This window comes from Indicator indicator, chromosome 20 (genome assembly GCF_027791375.1).
Source record: "Indicator indicator isolate 239-I01 chromosome 20, UM_Iind_1.1, whole genome shotgun sequence".
Lineage (NCBI taxonomy): Eukaryota > Metazoa > Chordata > Aves > Piciformes > Indicatoridae > Indicator > Indicator indicator.
In genome coordinates, this window is record NC_072029.1 from 9,541,349 (window position 1) to 9,566,047 (window position 24,699).

The following is a 24,699-nucleotide window of genomic DNA, read 5'->3' on the forward strand; positions in this document are numbered from 1 at the left end:
AGCATTCTACTGCCTGAATATTTTTAACATTCAGATAAAAATGACTTCTAGCAATCTTCACCGAGTTGCAAGATTCTCACTCCTTGCATGTTTGCAGTGTCTATACAGGGGATTTCAATCTGGTGGTGCTTTTGAACAGAACTTCAATATTAATCACTGGTAATTCGAAGGTCTGATTCTCTCCATTCCATGCTCCATCTCCTGCTTCTTCTGACAGACAGATAATTGCCTCTTCATAGAGGCATTCCAGCAATGTATGGGTTAATAGATGGTCAGGTTCTATGGTCTGGTCTGGTATATTAGCCCAGAGAAGCTCAACATCCAGAAACAGATGTATGCCACCCATAGTGCAATGTGGTGTCCTCTCCTTAAGTACATGGAAAGTAGTTGTAATTTTTGTAAACTAGGAACTCTTGCCAATTTTTCTCCTGATTAGTATAATCCTTTTCTCATAATCTCTCATAATAATGTTTTATACTTCATTTATCTTGCATAACAAGACCTTGGACAATCTTGCAGGCTTATTACCTTTGTTTGTTAAAGCTCATTCTTCCTTCTAAGACACCAACAAACACTATGCTTGGTAAATGGTGTTCAAAATGTTTTCAGAATGATGTGTAATTCGTGTATCTAGTGGGAAAGAGACTCAGATCACAGAGGTCCTTGTTCCTGTCAGTATTATCACTATTCCTATGTGAGTCTTTAAGCTTTGGCCTTTAATCAGATCCCAGGAAAAACTCGTTTTCTTTGTACTTCACTACTGAATTTTCTAATTTTTACACATTTAATAGAAAAACTATCAATATTTATTTTTAAACAGTTTTTTTATTTTTTTTTCCAGGAGACTGTTAGAACAGCTGGGAAATCTGCCAAGAAACTTACTAAAGACAGTAAGAGCAGGAATTAAATCCCAGAAAAACATGAAAAACCTGTAGTGGTGTCTGAACACTGAAATAATTACTGTCAACCAGTAACTGTATCTAATAAGTCTTATAGCAGTGTGGTGAAGTTCCTGATATGCAACATTATGTTTCAGTAGATAAATGCAAATGACAGCTGACATACAATGTTGAACATTACAGAGTCTATGCCTCTGTAAAATTGCTTGTTAAAGACAGTCTGGAAGAGTGTCCATTGACTTCACATTTTTACAGCTGTTTCTGTGAGTTTCTCATGTGATGTCTATTAAACCAATGATTTATACCTGTTTCATCCTTTCAAGTATGTTCCCAGTTACTCTTGCGATCACCTAGAAGGTACAGAAACAACAGGTTAATGTGGATTTTTGATGTTTTCCAATAATAAAGTTGATGAGCTATGGTCATAAAAATGCAGAGTGTGCTCAGTTGTCTCAGTCATGAGCTGTAAACTGTTTTATTTAATGTCTGCCTTTTTTAATTCCTTCATGCTGCCTTTATTCCACGCAAGGGAACACTGCAAATGTGTTAGAATGTGGCAGATGTGCTTCTTTCCTGCTGATGATAGTTTTTCATATAGAATTGAGATCCTCTTCCCCATTATTAGTTCAGATAACTCAGATGGGTAATGGTAATAAAATTAACATCTAAGCTTAGAATTATCTGTAGGTCAACAGATGGACTGCTTGGTGTTGTCAATATCCAAAAGCTTTCTAAAACTGCACTTAGCAGAAAAAGTTCAATTGATTTCAATTACTAGATAGACATGGGACCAAACTAATCTTCTCCATTTTCTTCGCTGAAAACTGCTAAGTAGAACGTAAAGGGCTAAGGGTGCAATTTCCACCTTACCCTTAACTGGGCAATAATGTCACCTTTGATTTTTTTTTTAAAGAACATCATTAACTCTGCTCCATAACTGTCCCTTACCTACTAAACCACAGATAGCTTTGCCATTTGTACCAGGTTTGAAGTTCTTGAAGTTACTAATACTATTGCTATGGGAACAAGAGTGGGCTGCCAGCTGAGACAGCTGCCAGCCGGGGAGCAGCGAAGATGTGCTGAAGTGCCCTTTGTAGTAGTAGAGGGATGTTGACGTTAAGTGCTACAAAGTTTACTTGAACTTCATGCCTCTAATACTAGGTATAAGTTCAGGGAAATAAAAACAACACAGCAAACCAGCTCATTTCTTTCTGCCTTCCTGTCCTATAAACTCTACTTGCACTCTGCAGTTAATTTAAATTATTCCATTATTTCTGCCCAAAATAAATATGTTGTCAAGCCACACTGAATGGCCAGTGAGCAATGCAACTCCATCGTCCTCAGTGAAATCCCATAAAAAAATGCGAGTGCTGTCCGTAAACCCTTTGATTTCTAGCGGCTTTGAGCAGACGTCGGCGGTGCCATTGATGCTGATGTTACTGATGATGAATGTTTCGCTCTGTGTTGGTTCTGTTGCGCTAACAAACTCCCGAAAGGCTCCCGAGGACCACCCGATTTCGTCTGCGTGGGGTGGCCCTTCCCAAGCTACGGGAGGGTAGCAGAAAGCTGCTGTTCCCCACAGCGCACGTTCCCTCCGGATCAGCGTCTTGCTCTCCCTGCACTTGTGTGTTTGAGGAAGAGAGGCCGCAGGCAGTACCCAGCTAGACCCAAATGCACCAGCGGGGTGAGGGCCGAGGATTTTAAGCGGCTCCTTATGCCGCTTCGGTCCCGCGTCCCGGCAGGGCAGAGGGAGGTGGCTGCCGCCGCACACCCTGGGGCTCGATCCTGGCACGCCCCCGCCCAGCTGGTACTGAGGGCCGGGCCAGCCATTCTGCCGCTGGCTGCCTGGCCCCGGTACCTAGGTCCGTTCCCCACCGGGGACTGTCAGCTTCCCCCCCACACTCCGGCCGCGCTGCCCGGCGCCCCGCGGAGCCGGCCGACTGCCCCCGCCCCGCCGCACCGCCCCACGCCTCCGGAGCGGGGAGGCAGCGCCGCCACCGCCCCGCCCGCCGCTGCTGCACGCCGGGGCAGGCGTCGAGCAGGTGGCCGCAGGCAGCGCCGCGGCATGTGAGCGGCCCGCGGCTCGGCCGCGCTCCCTCGGGACGACAGAACCCACCCCGCTGTCTTGCGCTGCCCTCCCCTCGCGGGGCCGGCCGCGGAGGCAGGGCAACCGCAGCAGCAGTCCGGTGGCGGCCGGGGGCTGAGCGCCGCGCCCCGTCGCGGGGCGGCCGTGGCGGAGGGCGGAGAGGAGGAGGAAGAGGAGGAGGAGGAGGAGGAAGGCTGTGCGGGGCCGGAGGGACGCAGGAGCCCCCGGCCGCGCAGGATGAAAGTCACCGTGTGCTTCGGGAGGACGCGGGTGGTCGTGCCCTGCGGGGACGGGAACATGAAAGTTTTCAGCCTGATCCAGCAAGCAGTGACCCGGTACAAGAAGGCGATCGCCAAGGTAAGGGGCGCAGGGAGCGGCGCCCGCGATCAATATGGCGCTTCCCGGAGCGGGTTGGAAAGCGAGGGGGAAAGTCCGGGCTGCCCTGCCGGGGCGGCGGGAGCGGGGCCAGGAGCGGCCGGCAGCGGCGGAACCCTCCGGGGAGTGTGTGCTCGGTGCTGCTGAGGGGAAGCCGAGTTAGGCGGGGAGGGGGGAGCGGTGGGCCAGGGATGGGGGCGGCCCCTCCGCGGCGGCTAGCACGGCCCCAGCGCGGCTCCCCGCGGGCGCCTGGCGGGCCTCGGCCCTTTGTTCGCCAGTGCCTGGCGGCGAAGTGGCGGCCCCCGGGGGTGTTGGCGATGGGGCCGCCCGAGCTCGGCCGCGCAAGCAGCGCAGGACCGGCCGTGCCGGGTCTGCCCCAGGGCGGCCGGTGGGGCCGAGGCGCCGCGGGCCGGGCGGGAGTCGCCGCGGAGGGTTGGAAATCCAGCTCCAGGCTTCCCGGCCCTCCAGGCCTGGCAAGGAGGGCGGAGGGAGGGGAGCCCGCCTCAGGGGCGTCCGGTGGCTCCCCGTGGGCCGCCCCCCCTGCGCCGGACCAGGGTCCCGGGGGACAAGAGCAGCGCGGCCGCCCGCGTAGGTGCCGCGCTACCCCAGTCCCGAGGGGCTGTGGCGGGCAAGGCTGCGCCTGTGCCTGTGCGTGAGGCACCCGCGGTGCCCCGGGGTGCGGGGAGCGCCGGCCCGACCCGTGGTGGGGCCGGTCCCGGTGCCGCCCGCGCCGGCCTCTCTCAGCCCCATGTTGAAGTTCGTGTCAGTGGGTGTGCAGGCAGTTGCACACTTGGCTGTCCCTCAACGAAAACTTGTTGGGCTTTTTTTTTTCTTCTTCTTTTTCTTTTCCCACCTCTATACTTTGTTGCCGCAAACTTGTTTTTAATCAATCGGTTTGTTGGGACGATGTGATCATTGTTGGCTGACAATTTGAGCAGTGCCCTTCGCCGTTGCTCTACCATCCAGGCAGTTGTGTGCTTTTCCTCTTCAGCTCTTCTGATACTCTCACACTTTGTAACCTGGAAGTTGTGCTTTGGGAAACGCTGATGCTCAGGCTCTCTGAAACCTGCAGTGGAAGCAATACTATGAACAGTCTATGGATTGGTTTGAGGTGATTCCTGAGAAAATAGAGATCATTTTTCTCGAAGAATTCCAGCTGCTGAGAGAAGTGTAGCTGAGGTTTCCATCACCTCCCCGCTTGGTTCCTGAAGAACGTGGCTTTCAAGAGGACAAGCACATTCTCTCCATTTTTTTGTTACTCCTTCTGTAACACAGTTGTACTTCTGGCTGGAAGAAGGCTAAAATGATTCACTAGGATATGGCCGTGGCTGCATACCAGCTGTTGTTTATATAGGGCAGTCTGCACACAGGAGACAGTGGCCAAAAGTTAAGGTAAACTAGCAAACGATGAAGTGCATCCCTTGGGGGAGCGCCGACTGCCTCATTGGACCATTCAGATGAGAAGTCTTCGCAGACTGTTGATCAGTGTTACAACATTAATAAAATAAATTATTTTGCCGTGTTCTGTTCTAAAATTGTGGCTTGTGTAACTCATGTGGCACTGGGCTGTGTGCTGGTTTCCAACTGTTAAATTGCATTAAGGCATGGTAATTACATTCTGCAGTGTAATGTTAACCCTGGAAGTGATTGCAGTAGTGAGCATAGCGGAAACACATGCCAGTCACCAGGAAAAGGTGACATGATTACAAATGATGTGGGGGTTGTTCAGGAAAGAAGTGGCCCACCTGTGGAACGATGGAAAAAATGAAAATGTCACTCTTCCTTAAATACACTGATGTAGTTACTAAAAAGTTTGCAAAGGTGCAGCCAGGTTTTGACTGGCCCCTAATGCCCAAAGCTCTCCATAACATGATGGTTTTTGCTTGTTAATGTGGTGGTTATGCTATGTGCCACTGGTGTGGACTTGAGGTAGCTGTAATTGCTGAGATTATTTCTCTTATATGGAAATACTGAGGTTGAAAACACAGTAGCAGAGTCCATGGGCTTTCTCTGAGTGTTTTATACAGTCCCAGACTTTACTTGTGACATCCCAGACCTTTCTCATAACTTACATTCACTGATGATTTTCTGCGGTGATGTTTAGGTAGTAAGGAGGTGGATCTTCAGCATCTCTTAAGTGTATAGTGCTGTGTGCTGTGCTCACTGCAGAGTAACATAGTAATTTTATGGTTTCAATGGTAGGATTTCACAGATGACTGTCTTTTTATAGTAGTTAAGTGGTTTCTTTCTATGATAGTGTAGCAGCACATGAACAAATCACTTCAGAAAGTGATGAGAGGGAACAAAGTAATTCTGAAACTGAGAGGATGAAAGTATGTGTGCACATGTGAAGGTGTGATCTGACAGCTGTTATCAAACAAAGACTGAAATCTACTTCACCACCACTGTACTGTTACGGAGAAAAAAAGTGGAAGATTATTCAAAGTATTTGAACTGAGTTTATGGTTTTCCTACAGGAAAAACAGCATTTTCTCATCCTGCAAAAATGTGTCTGCTGTATGCAGCAGTTCTTCAGGAAAGCTACTTGAAGCCTCTAAGAACTGAGTTGTCAGCCCTTCCCAGATTGCCTCCCGCTTTGTCATGGTTTCCAGGCTATGATTAGCAGTAAGAGATCTGCTCATGAGCACTTCTGACATACCTGTGCAGTCCTGGCGAGGCAGCCTGGCATCGTGCTTGTGGAGTGCCAGGAGTGAGTAACTTCAAATTTGACCTTGATTTTCTGGCTTGCTATTATTTATGTTGAAGAGACATGTTGAGAATGGCAGAAATACTTCTGGAAATAAGTCCATGTAATAGTAAGTTTCTCCTCTCTGTAAAACGTGAAGGCTTACAAAGCATGTAGATAATACACCCAGGTACTGCAATCCATGTTTTTGATTAGCATTCATAAACATGAAGAAATTGCTTCAGGGTTAACACTGCAGCCTGTAGTAACTCTTCAGCTACAAGCTATGATATTAATGTCAGGCTGTTCCTTTGCTTTACTTCCAAAAGAAGCTTTCTGTCTGAAATGACAATGTTTGAAAAGTCTGCCTTGTCCAGGGCAACAACTGATCATGTTTATAGAAACCTTGTTTGCATGGTGGCAACCTAATGATGCTCTCTGTTTGTGTGGCTGGACTGATGCAGCCTCTGGCACAATTTCTGAGTGAGCGTTAAACGAGTGCAGTTTGGGCAGGGGGTAGCTGGCTTGAGAAATAGTAGCTGAGTTTTCTGAACCCTGCTGGTCAGGGCTGTGTGGTTTTTGTGTTGATGCAGTTCTGCTGTGGCTTCCTAGCAAGCAATTTAATGATTAAAACATGCTGGGGAGAAGGTAAGAGGGACTTTGTGGGGGTGAAGTCAGCCACACCTGGCTGTCTATTTAATGCTAATAACAAGAGGTGATGGGCTACTCCAAAAGAGAGCAGACAGGTGAGATGAGGAATGTTTATCAAATGGTTGTCTGTAACCTAATGTTAAAATGTAGAAAATGATCATAAAAACATTTCATCCAAACTAGATATTTATACATCTTGTGGCTTTGGTTTGATCTAATTGTAGCTGGAGACTGTTCTGACTTTTTTTTTAGTGACTTTCAACTCTCTTCATAATCTTTGTATGCTTTGGGTTTTTGGGGGTATTTTAAGTGTTTTGACTTCTTATTGTTGTTCGTGCACAGGTAATGGATGGATATATTATTATTTTAAAAATTAGTGTTTGGATGTTGTCTTTGTGTGATGTAAATAAGAATGTGAAATAGAAAATAATAGGTTTGAGTTGTTCAGTGTTGCATTCAGTCCCTACAGTGTCTCTGGGACAGCTCTATTGGATGTCCTGTTTGCTATAGCCTTGTAATGATATTCTTAGACCTTGTATATAGGAGGACTCTTGAGACACCTTTCCCTTCCATCTTACCAAATTCTGTGAGAGATGAAGGTTTTTTTTGGGGTTTGTGATGTGTGGGACAATGCTTAAAAACTGAGGTACATTAATGTCTGTAAAAAGAAACTGTATCGGCTCTCTGATAGTGCTTGAAGGCTGATAAGGAATGAGAACTCAAGGAAAGTCAGCTGTGTAAGCAAAGGGAACAGGTGTCAAATGAGCATATGCTCAGTTTGTACATAGGATCTTAGGCCACCCAGAGCTTAAAGCTTCTTGTCTTTGGTGGGTCTGATATTTTTTGCCAGGAAAGTGTGAGAGGGGAAGCTCATGGTCTCAGTGAATGTGTGAAGCTTTTTTTCTGCTTTAATTTTTTTTTTCCTTCTTCCCCCACCTGACCGGGGCTTCTCAGATTATTTGCTTAAAAGTCATCTCTCAAGCTACAGGTTGTCTCTCCACCCCAGAAAGGAACCCCCTGCAAATCCCTTCCTGTCCATGATGTTCACTTGGCTGTTGGTTACTTCTAGCTCATACCACCATGATGAAGTCTCTGGGACACCACATGTAGTATTGCAGTGATTTGCCTGAGGTTACCCAGGAGAGCTCAGATTCTCTGGGGCTGCTGACATTTTTCTCATGGTGGCTCTTGACCTCTTGGCTGATTTGGGCTTCCAACAGCAGTGGTTAAACCCACTTGACAGGTACCATCACTCTGCTGTGGCTTGGTGAAAGCTATGAAAAGCAGTAGAGAGCTGCAGATTTTGGAAAGAGGAGTACTGAGATGGATCAGGATCCCTTCATCTTTAGAAGGCTGTTGTGTGATCTTGCAGAATGGGAGCTGGTGCTGGAAATACAGCAGTTATGGAAAACTTCTTTTTAACATCTTCTCTCCAGCTCCCTTTGTGTTTTCAGCCAAGTCAGTTTTCCTGTCATTGTCCTCACCTGTCAGCACATGTGATTCTTATGCACTGCATGAGCAGTTGCAGGGTGAAGTTGGGGATGAGCCTTTGGATCAAGTGTGGCAATGGCTGTGGATGTGCCTTGCGTGGGGACTTTGCTGTACAGTAGTACCATGCTCAAGTGACCTGTAGCTTGGGAGATGGGGACCTGCACGAGTCCTGCTGTAACCTGGGGAGGACTTTGCTGCAGCCTCTCTCTGCCAAGCCTTGCTTGTGTTCAAGCATCCGTGATACAAGAGCGAAGGCTTGCCTTCAGCAGGCCTGAGAGCCATGCTGGGGCTGTATCCCTGTTGTTTAAGCAAACAGGGTAAATCCTTTTGGGATTATTCAAGGCTAATAAAGAGCAAGACTGAATTCTGTAGTGCTTATGAAGAAGGACATAAGAAGTGGACAGCATGTAAGCTCTTCAGCTCTGAAGGTGTTTTCCGTAGAGGGTATGTGTGGTAATACCATGGTTGGCTGATGTGAGCAGTACCTTTCTGGATGGGATACATTATTGCTTTCACTTGGGCATTAGGTGGTTTCCCAGCGTTTCAGGGTTACTTAACAGTGATCAAAGTGAAGAGTGTGTTTGTGGAAGAGTGGCTTGACAGTGATTTCCCTTGGAGCAAAGGCACTGTTCAGCTGCTGTGGGCAATTGCTGTAGCTCTGAGGGGATGACTGTGCAGGAGCCTGTGAAAGTGCTCAGGAGGTTCAGAGAACAGTTCCTGGAGGCAATTTGGGTTTAGGGAGTTGCCAGCCTTTCTTCTCCTGGGCGATAGCCTTCTAGCAGTGGAAAACCATCTGATTCTCATAGCCTTTTACACTTTAACTTTGGTTATAATGGTCACAGATGTTTTAGTTCTCTTATAAAAACACCACTGGAAGTAACACTTTCTCGTTTGTACCAGACTATGACATCTTTTGGTCGTGGCACATTTAATCTGGTAAAATAAGATGGAGTAAATGGAGGAGAAACAGTGGTGATATTAGTTGTCCAGGCTATGGTTCATGTAGCTTTAAAACAATTTCCTGGTTCTTCAAAGGAAAACAAACCTTTTCATCCAAATATAAATTGAATGGATAAAACATGCAACAATGCTGAACCAATGCTTATGTATATTGAAAATACAGTGGAATTCTTCTGACATCAATCCAGACTATAGCACAGCTGTTCTCACTCAGAAATATTTGGTGAGCAGTAAGAAAATAAAAAGTGGAACAAAAAGTATTAAAAAATTCTACAAGATACTTTATGCCATCTGTGCTTTCTTTTTCTCCCCCCTCATTTTTAACATACATTATATATTTTCTTTGTTTCTTTGAGGTCATTTTACTGTAATGCTCAGCAAGTCTGGTACTGGAAGATATGTAAAAAACCCACAAAAAACCAAACTGCCCTTGAACTAAGTTACATAACCTGGTGGTGCTGCTTTAAAAAAATGAGGGGAAAAAAAAGAATACAGCAGCACAGACATACATAATACTTGTCAAAATTACTAATGTTATGAGTAAACCAGAAATTATTCAAATTCTAAACTGGGGGAAAAATAAATTTAAATTAACATTGAATATTAGGGCCTTCATGTTTTTGAGGTAATAACATTAATTTTATTTGAAATACTTTAGTAATGCCAGATGTTGTTGGTTTTTTTTCTTACTGGTAGCCTTAGTTATTTTCTCAAATTGATTCCAGATATTTATTAAAGCAGATATAATTTTAATAACTTTTTTGTTGCAGTATATGGTGTTCTTTTTTAATTGGGTAGGAGGCACATGATAGTAAATTATTTCCTACTTTAGTATTTGATACACATTTTTTGGGAGATTAAATACATCATAAAAGAGATTTATCTGCTAAAACCCTTGGAGTAGATCTACACACTATGTCTCAGGGACAGAGTCTCCAGTGGAGGGGAAGAGTAATGAAGACCTCTTTCTGTGTGAGGGAATGGCACTCTTGCTGCCCAAGAACAGAGATGAGCATCCTGTGGAGCTGGGTCCTGGGATGCTGCTGTGTTCCTGCCAGGCATCATGCTCTGGTACTGGAGCAGTCAACTGATGTTGCTTCCTGGATCCATGTCTCCAACTTGTCAGGGCTTGTATGGTAACAGAGACAGGGCTGGCAAAAGGGAAAGGAGCGTGGGGAGAAGGGTGCCCTTCTGTAGGGGAGGAACAAAAGGATGGGATGTCCTTGGAGAGTGGTGAAAGCAAATGCTTCTGGGGTAATGTTAGATGTGCCTTTTCTGTGCCTGGTGCCTGTTCTTTTACATGAGAGGCTAACAAGAGTTTGCATGGAAGCAAGGCAGTAGTAGAGTAACTGACAAATACAAAACGCTGAAGATGGGAAGAAACTGATTAACTCGGTGCCCTGGAAGTAGGTGATCAATTTAGGAAGAGGATGAAAAGTGGACCTTGGTGGTACAACAGATGTCACCCAAAAGGCTTTTCTTTTGAAATGAAACCTGTGGAATTTATTATAGGAAGCTCCCCTTTTTGGGCAGTATGCTTGGTGAAAGTAGTGAATCTCTGATTTGGTAGGGAAAATAGACCCTGGTTTGGAAAAGCAAAGTCATGTTTTTGGACATACTTTCCACATTCTCTCATGCTCAGCCTGCTGCAGATGCTGCAAGGTTTTGAATCTCGCAGGAGGACCAAGCTGGCACATCTTTAGCAATTTTCTTTTTAAGTGGCCACATTTACAGGACTTTTGTTCAGGTTGTGCATGTCTTTACAGACTCAGAATGGCAATTTAAAATATTTTTGGTGTTCTTCTTGTATTACTAATAGGAGAAAAACAATGTTAGGTGAGTATGAAATGTTTTAGATGGAGATAGGGCTTTTAAGAGTGCCTGTATGTTTGTGTGTGCACCAACTTAGGTGTTTTCATTTGTTTGAAGAAATGTAGCCACACTTACTAAATGAAAAAGTACTTTCACCTTACCCCATCTTCTTTGCATGTGCTTTCAAAGTTGTTGAGCTACTCTGTCTTCCCCCTAGGCAAAGCTACATATTGGTTTTTTTTCTCCTCTATTAAATGTTGGAAGCAAAATCCTACTTCTGAGAAACTTGCAGAAATGCACCTCTTTGTGCCTATAATGAGAAGAACAACTTTGTTCCAAATTCTTGGAGTCCTTCAGAACAGGAAGGAGCAGGAGCAAAATTTAATGGAATATGGGAAAACTGCTTCTAGGGATGCTGGAGTCCAAGCTGAGACCAAGTAGCTTGAAATTTTTCTTGTTATAATAACCTAAAAGTTTAAAAAAATAAATAATTTTGGAAGCTTCAGAACCTTTAGATTCTTTAATAAACCGCTAAGTGGAATAACAAAGCTTGATTTAATTTGGTTGCTCCAAGAACCTGTTGCACCAAATGTTATTTGCATTTTTCAAAGTGTGCATTTGTTTGTGCTGTCAGTTTTTTTTCCCCTCTGCCTTCCCGTGAAGGCTGCTTGCCTGCAGCTGCAAGCGCTGGGAAGCTGGCCAGCTACCAAGTACCAAAAGAAGAAGAATTTAAGCAGCCAGGCTGCAGTGGCCAGCCTGTGGTGGCCGGCTGTTTCTGGTGAATGAGTTTCTGACCTCGGTGTGGCACGCAGCCTGTGAAGATGAAGAGGGAAAGGGTTTTATTCCCCTTGGATTTTTCTCCTGCCTTTTGGCAGTCTCAAGCTGCTGGAAGACTGGAGTGTTAGGCTTTGCTCAAAGTTAAAGAATTGCTGTTGTAGTAATTTAGTTGGAGAGTGGTCATCTCCATACATATCACCTGTTCTGCTAGATATTTCTGCCTTTTACTAGAGAGAGGTGAGCACTGAGTAAGAGGAGTAATGCTGCTTGCTTGCTGAGGGAGAGGAGAGGAGCCTGGGCCAGCCATGGACCTGGTGCTCCTGGGCTGAGCTTCCTGCTTCCTCAGTGCTCCTGTGAGCTGTGTGAGCTGCTCAGGCAGCACTTGGGGTTTGGATCAGGGTAAGGATGTGTCCTGAGCTGATTCTTTAATGCTGATGAAGATGCTGCATCTGTTGCTGCACTGTTAGGTGTGAGATGGGGGAAATGTCCCAGCACAGGAGATGCCTCTTCCATCCTAGTTCAGTCAGAGTCCTGTCTTTTGGGTTCATGATACAAGTTCAGAGAGTTGTTTCCAGATCCTGTATTGAACATTTTTTTTCCTCTGGTTATTGTTAGAATACTGATTTGAGGAGACATGTTTTATCACTGCCTCTTCTAGTTTTTCATCAAGTGAAAAATAGCACAATTAAATCTAGTTTGTAATAGTCTTGAAAATTTTGAAGTCTGAATTAAGAAATGGCAAGAAAAAATGGAGTGGGTGATATAAGTAGAGCTTTTAAGTTGGAAATTGTTGGGTAGTGTAGGCTCTGTGTTGTAAGACAGCCAGTGAATGTGGTTTTAAATGTCTGTAACTATACATGCAAAATATTTGTGTGTTTAAATGCTGCCATTTATTTATAGAAAAAACCTTCTATATTTTCTATACATAGCTAATCTGATTTAAAAGAAAATGCCATGTTCTATTTGTAAATAGGAATATTTAACTTGTGGTTATATTAGGCAACAGAGCATTTTTACCCCATGCCCAGCAATCACTCGTGAATATAATGCTTTGGAAAACTAAATCCAGATGTTAATAATCATGAAATGTTATTGTAATCAGTGTCTTATCTCTCCTTTATTGGTATAGTTGTTACAAGTCAAATTCTTGATGACCCTTTTGTTGCTTTGGTGTTGCCACAAAATAGTTATTGTTAGCTTGAAGCCCTCTGCTTGGTGGGAAGCCACAGATAATACATATCCAGTATTCTACCTTTTGGGGTTCATAAAATAATGAGCTTAAAGGAATCCTGGTCCTCACCCTGTCTGCAGAGGAAAGAGGTTTCCTTTGCTGTTGTAATTCCCTAGCTGGGGAATGAAAGCAGTGGTGAAGGGGAGCTAGCTTGTATGAAAAGCTAATTTGTGCCGAGTTAAATATTCTTTTGATACTTGAATGTGTAGTAATTAGGTTGGATGTGCTGCTGTTTACCTTTTAGCATCTGGAGAGGTCTAAACAAGCTGCTGAAGTGAAGCGTGTCATAAATCTACTGCTGAAATTTTGTTTTTGACAGTTGTGTGTTTTGCATGGAGCCTGAATCTGCTTGTTGCGGGGGTATTTTTCAAGTGACCAGTGACTTGTGGGAGAATTGTTGAGATAAATGGCTAAGGAAGGGTTTAGCAGCAGTCTGCTGTCTTCCTGCAGGCTGTATAGAGTGATCAGGTAGAACCATGTGTGGTGGGTCTCCTTTCTAAAAATGCCCTCAAGGTGGGCCTCTAGCTCCTTATGCATGGATGCTGCTCTACTGACCTAAGTTTAAAAAACAAACAAGTAAGGTTCAGCATTTACCATAACCATCCACAATACTTGAATCCACTTTGTGGGAAAGGGTCTGGTTTGTTCTGTATTACTTCCATTTCACGATTCATCACTGGCTTGGTCTCATAGCAGAACAAAGTTAAAAGGGATTTCCCCCCACCCCTTAATTTTATGTGTAAGTTATTAAACTGTTTTGAATCTAAATCCCAATAAGCCAGTTTTGTAAAATGTATGCCCTGTTTTACAGGTGGGCTGTGTTGCCTTTATTAAACCACATATGTCTGTGATTAGACAGTGTGCAAAGATTGCTTTAAATCTAGCTGCCTTCACTAATTGCTTTTAATTCAGTGTGCCAGTGTTTTGTTGCTTTCTGAATGGCTTTGTTTCCAAAGGTTGGTGGATGCTGAAGACATTGTGGATGGAGATCTGGTTTAAGACATAAGGAATATACATTTTTTTTTCTTTTTGGTTTTGTGTGATACTGCAATAAGAACCCCTATGTTTTCTATAATTAATGCTTTAGAAGCATGCCATTTTTCATCTAGAATTTTCCTGTTTCTTTTTCCCCAAAATGTTTTTTTCTCTCTGAACTCGGGTGTGGAGTGTAATAATCCACTTTGTGTTTTATGTTATTCTTCAGCATGAACTACAAGCTGAGATAGGAGGCAGAGGTCTGAAACTGGTTTACAATAAACAGTCCTGTGCAGCCTGCCTTTCCCCTGATGAGCTGCTCAGCCTGCCTTCAATGAACAACACATGGCTTCAGATTTGTGCATTGTACCTAGATGTAATAAATAAGAGGGTCTGTTCTTTGCAGTTGCAAACTGTGCCCTTCTCAGCATCAACAGCAAACAGGGGGCAGCCTGGTGCTCCTCACCTGCTTGCTTTGCAGCATGTGAGGAGCTGTCAAACACTGAGCTCACAGATGCAAACATTTATGTATTTTAACTTCGTAGCTCCCCTCTTCCTCCATCTGAATAAGCAGGCCTACAAATCCAGCATGATACGTAAAAACTAAATTGTGGAGTCCTCTCCCCCTCCCCCCATTTCTGGCATCTGTATTTGTAGTTTTTTTCTGCAGAACAAATCATCACATCACTACCATCCTCTTTTAGAGAACAGACCATAGACTTGCAATTAAGTGCTCCTAACATCTGTTGGTGATACACCAGCAGCAGGACAAGGCTTTTAGCTTCCATTGGTTCTTCTGCTTTGGGAGTGTTCTTAAACAGAGAAGGGACAAACAAAATATCAAGAGCAATGTTGTTGGGCTGCCATGGTGTATTCTTCTCTGGGAGATTAACAGTGCTAAAAACTTGATTTCATTATAGAATGAACTGCCTTTATTTTCAGCATGGAGGTAAGATTATGCATACAGGTCATACAGGCTGTTAAAGACAAAATGTTTTGTGTCCTTGCACAGTTAAATATTCACTAGCTCAGCTGTAATTCAGAGATCCGAGTCTCTTCAAAGACGTTTTAATATGACTCCGGAATATATTCTGAAAAACGGAGAGATACTTTGTGACAACTCTGTCTTACTCCATTTTAACAAATTTCCAAGTGCACAGGAACCTGAGGTATGGAAAGAGGTATATGTGGAAATGGATAGGGGAGACTAGAAAAGCTGTGGTTAGATTTAAGGAAATGATTGCAGTGTCTTTTGGTTCCCTTCAGAAGCGTTGGCTGCGTCCTCTGGTGAAGATACAGGAAATCCCTATTTAGCTTTGCTTCAGTGATGCTGTGGTTTGAGAAGGGAAATGTTTCTATTAGTGCCCTGTTTTTTTAGGTGGGAGATAGGCACAGTGAAGGAATGAGCTCCTTTTAATCACTGATGTCCCAGCTCAGCCCTGTGTTAACTGGGGAGCCAAGCAGGTTTATCCCAAATGCGGGAGCAGCATCAGGTGTTCCTGTGGCTCATTCTCTGCCAGGACCTCGTGAACTGTTTCACAACAGCATGATGTTAACTGCAGCGAGACAGTACTTGCATAAAGTCCTTCTGTGGTTTTTTTCTGCATCTTTGCATTACCTTAGGAAAGAGAAAAGTACTTTGCTGTACTGGTTGTCTGTGCTGCAGCAAGAGAGTGATGCACCAAGTGGTTATAACAGCATGTAACACCCAAACTAGGAACAAGGAGATGGCTCTCCAGAGCTCTTTCCTCTTAACAGAGTAATGTCCTTCTATGCTTTGCCACCTTCTCCCTTCAAAAACCAAATCCACTAACAAATGTAGTGTGACTTTGGTAAGCATGTAATTATCTGCATGGAGTGTGTGGAGAAGGGAGACACAGGAGGTTGCTGACTGGTTCAGGACCACACAAGCATCTGGGCACCAAGGTTTCATAAGCACCGACCTGCTAGCTCCTTAACCACAAGACTATCTTTCCCCTCTAGTAAGGATGTGGTAAAATATTGCCATATTTAATCCTTCTCCTCTCCTGTAGCTCAACCTCTGTTATAGCTCTGGCTGTTGAAGAGAAAGTCTTTTCCTCTTAGAAGTGGAGTCTATCATGTTTACTGATTAATAATTTCTGGTTCTTATGTAATTTTTTAAAAAAAATTTCAATTCACTCATACTGTGGTTGAAGCTTTTATATAGCAATCTGTACTTGGCAGTGGGGATGTTGATTCCAGTATTGTGTACCTTTTTAAAGGTTTATAACTTGGAATGAAAGCAGAGGAAATGCTTGTTTGACTTTAGTATAGCTATCTGATGTGATTTATGAATAGTTTGTTTTAATGGCACACTGAAGCCAGGAGAAGATGTCAGTGATACTTCTGGTTTAAATGAGAAATGTAGAGAAGGGAGAATATTGATCCAAAGTAGTGGAATTGAAATCCATTTGTTTTCTTTCTTATTTAAATGCTGTAATTTTCTTGTAATACAGGAGTGTTGTAAGTAAGGTGGTCATGAACAAAAATATCTGAGGTAGTCAAAAAGTGCTCTCAAGTGTCCAACTGCTGCCAGTAGAAAAGAACTATCCAGTGTATGCAGTTGTTTCAGACTGATGGGGCTAATTGCCTTGGTCCCAATGCTGCTTGTTGACTACTGTGCCACTGATGCTGATTTAAAAGGATCTCCCTGTATCAATTCTTTTTAGTCTCTTCTGCATGCAGTGCAAAAGAAAGAGTCTTTTCTCCTTGTAGCTGTTGGTGATTATAATGTCATGTTCAGGGTCTCTATATTAGGGTAAAACCAGATAGCCAAGAGGGGAGTGCTGCTGTAGTACCTATTAAATGATACTAAGCCTTGAAAATTGGAGTTTTGCAATTTATAATTGCACTCTAAACCAGCTTTTTAAAAATGACTGTATTAAGTTTGGTAAGTGGTGATTTACTCCTTTGTTATTTTTAAAAGACCTACTCCACCACAACTGCTGTTTATTGTTACTGCTTTAGTTGAAGCATTCAGGTTCTGTTAACAGCTGTCATGTTATCTCCAGCACTCTGCAGAAATGCAGCTGGTGGACTATGCAAATGAAAGCATTTACTAAATAATTCTAGATGACATTACAACCGTTGTTCATCTTTTTTTGCTTCCAGACTTTGTATTTTCAAGTGACTGTAAGCCTTTGCCAAGCAGGCTGTTACTGGGCAGGAGGACATACAATGTGAGGCAATTTCTTGAAACTGGAAAGCCTGAGAGATTTCAACAAGACTTAGAAGCACATATCTCTGATGATTTACCTGCAGTATTTTGTGACTTTCTTGTTGTGCCATATCCTTCTTACCTTAGGCCTCTCTCTTTGTTAGAAAGCCTCACAGAAGATAAAAGCTGCTTGTATTTAGATGTATCCATCCTGAACAGTGCTGACACTTTGCTTCCTTTGCTGCCTTTGGAAACTGCTATTTCTGACCTGTTCGGTGGCATCAGCATTCTGGTTTTTTCATCAAAATCGATCCTGTTCTTCTAGTTTTAAGCCTCTACTATGTTTTTTCTGACACTGATTCTTGCAATTGGTTGTTACATGACAGTGTCACCTTTCCTCGTGTCTATATGTACCTCGAAGGCAGTGGTTTAGAACAGTTTCTGGTCCTTGTGCATGCTGAGTTCCTTCATGATGCTATGGAAAGAGATCATCAGGAAAGTGGTGTTTCAGCTGTGGTGTTTCTTCATCTGTTGTGTCCTGCAGTAGAGAAGGAGAGGAGATGGTCTGTAAGTGCTTATTAAGCATGTATAAACTCCTCTTCCTTTACTCTGCCACATGTGTCAAATCTTTTCCCTTTTTTTTTTCCTGTCTTTTAGGCTGTCTTTGAGCTTTTTTTGTGGTCTTAGGCTACTTCTCTATATCAGAACAATAATCAAGGAATTCCATACTGTCCTATTAATCTTGCATCCTGATGACATGAGCTGTTCCTTAAGGCATACAGTAACAAAACAAAAGGGGTGGCTGGTGTGCAGGGTTGATTACAGCAGTGTGCTTTCTGTCCAGGCTTTGTCATGCTCTTACATGCTGCACTGCTGTCATACGCCTGAGCTCGCCGTGTGAGGAGGATGCAGATGGACAGATTTCTTTTCAGCTACCAGCAGTATTGTCATGGGAATCCTGCAAATGCTACTGACTCAGGACTTCTGACCAAAAGTTGAATTTTATTGAAAGCTATTGAACTGCAATGCATGGTGATGAATGGGTATGTGGTGATATGACTCAGATGTTGCTTCTTTTGTTTGCCCTGTAGTTTGTAAGTGGGATATGTTTCCAAGTTTGTTCTGAGAATCGTTTAAAAGGACATTTCTGTGTCTGTGCTTTCCTGGGGTATATTTATATTGAATTTCTACACCATTAAGTAACTTTGAACCCATGTATGTTTTTTTAACAGCTAGTACAATATTTTTTTTTCAGGTAGGCACTTTCAGTCATGTGAAGAGCATGTATAGTCAGCATTTCAGTAACAACAGTCAGAAGAGGCATTGGATGAGCTTCTTGCCAAGCAAGCGGGATAGGGAAATCAATATAAGGAGAAAAAACCCAAATTGTCAGTGTGCAGGAGGGGGAGTAGTGTAGTTAAAAATATAAGTAGTTAAGTGTCTATTTAACACGTTTGTTGGTGGCACGGACGGGGGATTGAGTGCATGTTCAGCAAGTTTGCTGACAACACCAAGCTGTGTGGTGCAGTTGACATGCTGGAGGGAAGGGATGTCATCCAGGGGGACCTGGACAGGTGGAGGGGTGGCCCCATGAAAACCTCAGGAAGTTCAACAAGGCCAAGTACAAGGTCCTGCACATGGGTCAGGGCAGTCCCAAGCATGAATACAGGCTAGGCAATGTGTGGATTGATAGCAACCCTATAGAGCAGGACTTGGGGATGTTGGTTGATGAGAAGCTCAACATGATGCATCAATGTGCATTTGCAACCCAGAAAGCCAACTCTATCCTGGGCTGCATCAAAAGAAGTGTGGCCAGCAGTAGCACCTGCTACTTGGCACTCCTGAGACCCTATCTGAAGTGTTCATCTCTAGGGATTCCAGCATAAGAAGGACATGGACCTGTTGGAGTGAGTCTAGAGGATGGCCACAAAAATAATCAGAGGGCTGGAGCATCTCTCTCTGAGGGAAGACTGAGAGAGATGGAGTCATTCAGCTATGGAGAAGGCTCCAGGAAGACCTTATGGTAACCTTCTAGTACCTAAAGGGGATCTGCAAGAAAACTGGAGAAGGACTTTTACAAGGACATGTAGTAACAAGACAAAGAGTAATGGTTTTATACTGAAAGACAGTAGATTTAGATTAGATGTAAGGAGGAAGTTCTTTACTGTGAGGGTGTGGAGGCACTGGGATAGGTTATCCAGAAAAGCTGTAGGTGTCCTGTCCCTGAAATATTCAAGGCCAGACTGAACAGGGCTTGAGCAACCTGGTCTAGTGGAAGATGTTCCTGCTAATGGCAGTGAGGTTGGAAGTAGGTGACCTTTAAGGTCCCTTTCAACCCAACTCATTCTACGATTATACAACTATCTGCTTTTTACTGAAGTTCAAAGCCTATAAAATCAGGTATGGTCACTGATCTACAGGGTACTCAAACATGACTGTTGTCTGAGTCAGTTGAACCTCTTCCAAAAGAGAAAGCAGTCTGTCCTGAGGATCAGAAACACTAAAGGACACTACTTTTTTGAATCTCATGTTTATGGATGGAAAGGGAAATGTTCTCATTCTCTTGATTTTTGTCTTTTCTTCCCCTGGAATTGATGGTAACTGTAGAGCTAATAAGGGTGAACTCTGCTTTCACAAACCAAGCAGGCTTCCATACAATTGTGCTATTTGCTTGCTGTTTTATCACTCCAGGACAAACTGTTTAACTTATTTTTTTAACAGCACCTCTATTTGATTCCACTTGAATAGAGCATGGGCTTGATTGTTAACATTCAGCTGGACTGTGTACAAAAAAAACCTAAACAGGAGTCATCCCAGCTGGACTGGCCACTGAAATACCTTATCTGCTTTTCTGGTTTAAAAAGCCTGTTTGTGTTTCCCCCCATATCTCATGTGCAAAGCATAAAGGTTTTGCAAACATTCTATAGTTCATGCTGTGTGAATGAATGAAGAAAATTGTCTGCTATTTGTCTGGATTTTGCTATTTACATTTGAAATCTGAAAGGTGAAGTATCTGACAAAGAAAAGTGTCTTCATTTGGCCTCTGTGGTGCTCAGTGAGAATACCACCCTTACCAAAGCCGCTTCTGCATCCTGGGATCAGCATATAAGGCACCAATTCCCTATGGGAGAGTGATTGTTCTGTGGTGGTGTGTTATGTGATCAGGGTCGCGCTTAGATGGAAACTGGGTAGTAGTGTTCTGAAATCAGCAGAATTGTGTCTAGGCATCTGCCAGTACAGTTACTTGTCACATTATGGACCTAAACTCTTAGTGGTGTACACTAAGCATTATATTACTTGCAGTTTCTTCAGGTAGCAGCCCTGCAACAATGGGAGTGTAAAGGAGAGACAGAAGGATGTATCTTTATGAAGCTGTTACCCAGACTATCTGTGTCTGTAAGCCTGCTCTTTGGAAGTGGGGAATGTCACTGATGTCACTTGTTTGGGTCCCTCTGCAGTCATATCCATGGAGGGAGGTGCTGCATGGGTCATTGTGATATCAGGGCTGGATGGGACCTTACTCTTTGTTAGCCTGATTGTGTGGCATTGCCCTTCCTCGAGTCCCCATGAGGTGACATGTCTGAGGGAGCAAAAGCTCTGCTTGATTGCCTGTCAGCGATAGTTCCTAGAGCTGGCTCTGCTATGGTTTGAAGGATCTCTAATGAAGTTGAAGCCATTACATTTGTAGGTAAATGCCCTGCTGATTGCCTTTCTTGCTGTCAAGAACGTGCACTGTTTTTCCTGTCTGAATACAGAACATCAGTTTTCAGGCTTGTGTTATGTTGAAGCCAGTGTGGTGGGTCCTGGGTTTGTTTTCAGGAGTGGATTCTCATTGAACTTTCCAGGTGGCACTGGTTGGACATGATGATCTTAGAGGTCTCTTCCAATCTTAATGATTCTATGATTCCCTGTGAATCAGAGTTGTCCTTGCCTGGGGGTACTTGTGGGTTTATGGTGACATTTGTCCTTCTTATCCTGGGGAAAGAGTTTGAACCAAGTATCATCGATACAGAAAACTGTAGAGAAAAAGGGTCATGTGGGAAGAGACTACATTTAATCTGGCAATGGCGTCTTTTCAGATGCAGTCTCACTATCTTTATTAGGGCTCTAGATAATCACAGGATTGAATTTCGTTGGATTTCAGTTACAGGAATGGAGTCCATAATTAAGGAGTGAAGGGAATGGTCCTGTGGGTCAGGTTACAGACATTTTGAGGACTTAGTGCAGTGACCCTGCTTAATATGTGTGCAAGGACTTTTTATGGAGTTTTATTTTATCTTATTTTTAGTTGCCACTCTCACACTTGCACACATGCTAAGATCCTTCTGAAGTAGAGTTCAGTTTCTGTTTTATCAAGAAATAATTTGGGTTCTGTCCTCGCCTCCTACCCCCCCAAGGTTTCTAGAATGCATTTGGAGTGAGTCACTGAAATATGTATGAATGCTTTCCTGAGGTGGAGAGCCTCTGTGCAGGTACCATTTCTCTTCATGATGGAGGTGTGGTGGTACATGGACATGCTCGGTTATTCAGAAGTCTAACTACTCTACTGTAACAGGTTGGGTTGAGCCTGCAGTTTGGTTTTGAGGTGATATAGTGCTAGTGGCACCAGCTTGTACATAGGCTGGTTCCCAGTCTTCCTGCTGGTCTGGGTGATACTGGTCTCAGTGAGGAAGCTGCTCTTCAGTTGCTGATAATGATCGACAGCAACTGTAATGATCAACAGGACAGGGGCTGCCTTTATAGAGAAGGAAATCCACAGTGATGCAAAGCAGGGATTTCTAAACTTTATTTTCTGCAGTTCTGCTTGATCACTGTTCATGCACATGAGCAGTTCACATACTTTCTGTAGTGTCTCTGGTGAACGAAGTCATCAATCCAGATAGCTGTTTGCAAGGGCAAAAATAAAACCAGGACATCTGAGCACGTTTTTATGGTGCTTGGCAATCAACTTTCACCCAAGAAAGGAAGCTTGCTTAGCCTTCACAAGTGTTGGTGTCTCTAGGCCCTCACAAATGGGCAGTTCTTGCTGCTTTAGCGTATGTGCCTCTTGAGCAAGTGGGACAGGGAATGGAGCCAGCTAGCCCTGAATTAGGGATGAAGGATCTAAGAAATCAGTCTTGTGACTTCACATGCTCAAGAGTCAATGCAATAATCGTTGCTTTAGGACACTTAAGCATTTTATAATTTATATTGAGAGTCATGAGCAGTAAATTCTTAGGTATTACATTTGCTTAGCCTGCATATTGACAGCTGTCTCTGGAAACACCTTCTGTATCCAGCTGCCTGGAAGCCTGATACGCAAGTCAAAATGTTCATTTTAGCGTTGGATGTTTTCAGGACTGAGCCTTTTCAGAGAAATTCAGATTCTTCTTGGTATTGTTGTTTCACAGAACTGATATTAATCCCCCCAAAATCATTACTTTTAAATAATCTTAGTTAATAACCTCCCCCAAACTGTACTATCTTGTGATGTGTAGTAATCTGTGTTTAATGAAATGATGCCAGACACCTGGAGAGCCCTGTGAACTTACGTAACACAAAATGTGAGTCACTGTGAGAGGAACCAAACCCAGTATCACTGCTGATTAAAGGTGCTTCTTTGCAGTTGGAAGCCAACAGTAAATGCAGCAGTGAATCAGCTAGCACAATAACTGAGTCAGGCAGCCAGCCTGCTCTGGGTGAGGGAGTGCATGTATTGACTGAGCACAGGGCTGTGCTGAAGCTGCAGACATGTATTGAGAGACTGTGTTGGACTTAAGCACCCACACTGAGGTGGGAGTGTGTGCCAAGGTGTTTGTGAGAAGGAACAAAAAGATCACCTTGGTTTCTTTTAAGAATCAGTATCTTGAATTTCTCATTGAAGAGATGAGGGTTTAGCTGTAGAGTGTTTGCCACTATTAGGTCTCCTGTCAGTGTGTGAGAGCTGTTGCACATGACTAGATGTGCACACTGGCAGCAACAAAATCCTTACTCTTGTTTGTGTTCAATAGTCCTTACTTAGATTTAAAACCCGGTGTGGAAGAGTAGCCCAGGTTGGTCTGTGTAGCTCAACTTCTCTTGGGTAGCTTAAGATGCTATTGTAGCACTTTTTTTCTATTAAATGGTATTACTGTACCTGGGGACTCTGCATAATGCTCTAATTGAAGCTTTGCCTTATTGATGTTACAAACTGATATCCTCATGCTGGATAAGTTATCTTCACCTCCCTCACCTTGCTATGTAGATCAGCCTAACTGTTCATCTACAGGGTTGGTATCTACAGCTGATTTGGGCACCACAGTCTCTGTTTAGGGGTGGTGCAGAGAAATACATAATTTTAAGATGCAATTCACCTTGTTTGAAGAACTCACGTGAAATAGCTCAGGTTTTAGTTTGGCAGCTTACTGCAGTGTGCCTGCAGTTACTTAGGCACACAGACTTGCAGGGCAGACTGTCCAGGTTGCGTCAGTGGATCCTGTCCATTACCTGTGTCCTCTTGATGCAGGTCTCCTTATACAGTACCATGTGATCTTTCTTCATGGCTGCTTGCTATGCTTGGCTTATAAAGTAAGCATATGCATGGAATGAACTGAACCTATGTCCCCAAAAATCTCTGCTGCTAGCTTATTGTGTGGGCATGTCTGTATGAGATTGCACTTCTTAGCTCGTTGCTGAAGTACAGATGTCTCTACGCTAGGGAGTACTCGACTCTGTGGAGCCGAACCACGTTGAGAAAGACTTCTTCATGTCTGCTATTGGGAGGAGCTCCTCCCATTTACTCCTAATTCATCAATAATTTGATCTTTTTTCCTTTGAGCTCAGCCACTTATGAATCAAAATGTTTAGAAAAATCATAGCATTTTCCTAAATAGGCTCAGATAAACTTTGCAAACTCAAGAGGTTAGTTTGAGTTTAAAAAAAGGAACCCAAGAACCTGTCCATATCTGTCATCTGTTTTATTTTTCCCCTTTACTGCTTCCTATTTGGATAAAAGTTTGCACTGTCTTTGTTACAAATGGTAGAGGAAATAATTTAAAATTGCTTATTTCAACCAAATAATGTGCTGAACTGAAACGTGTTCCAAGGTCTGCATCCCTGCCGTTTCCACAGCTTGAAAATCGGCTAGCCAAGTGGTGATTGGATAGAGACAGATGGGTTTTATGCATTTATTTTCTTTACTCTTACGTGTGAGATGTGATGTGTGATGGATTGGGAGCCCTGGAAAAAAGTGCAAGAGAAGTACCAGGGTTGTATAACCACTTCTGTGTAGTGCAAAGTGGTGTCAGTCAGATACGTAGGCATGTTGCAGCAGGTCTAGAAGCTGTTTGAAAAGAAATCAGGGCAGTTGTTCATTCAAAATGTAAACATTTTGTAACTCTAATGAGAAGTTGTAAGAAAAAAATAGTTGTTCCTGCAAGTAAGGAACTGCTATATAGTGTGTTGGGGGAAACCATACTGTTTTGCAATTTCTATCATGTAATTTAAAAATGAAGTTGTTGGTTTGTAGTGGAATGGCCTCCTGTATGTACTCAGTGTCAGGTAGTCCTGATCTGCAGACAGCCTGTTACAAAGCAAAGCAGGCCTGAGAAGCTGCAGGCT

At 43.5% G+C, this 24,699-nt stretch overlaps 1 protein-coding gene across 8 annotated transcripts in view; it reads left to right on the forward strand.

Moving 5' to 3' along the window:
* The first annotated feature begins 3,222 nt into the window (after positions 1 to 3,222).
* The window catches only part of PARD3 (par-3 family cell polarity regulator), a 415,339-nt gene continuing 393,862 nt past the window's right edge, over positions 3,223 to 24,699 (forward strand). For all 8 annotated transcript variants that reach the window (XM_054389981.1, XM_054389984.1, XM_054389980.1 and 5 more), the window contains exon 1: positions 3,223 to 3,342. In XM_054389981.1, coding sequence (XP_054245956.1) covers positions 3,223 to 3,342 — 120 coding nt within the window. The remainder of the gene's footprint in view (positions 3,343 to 24,699) is intronic.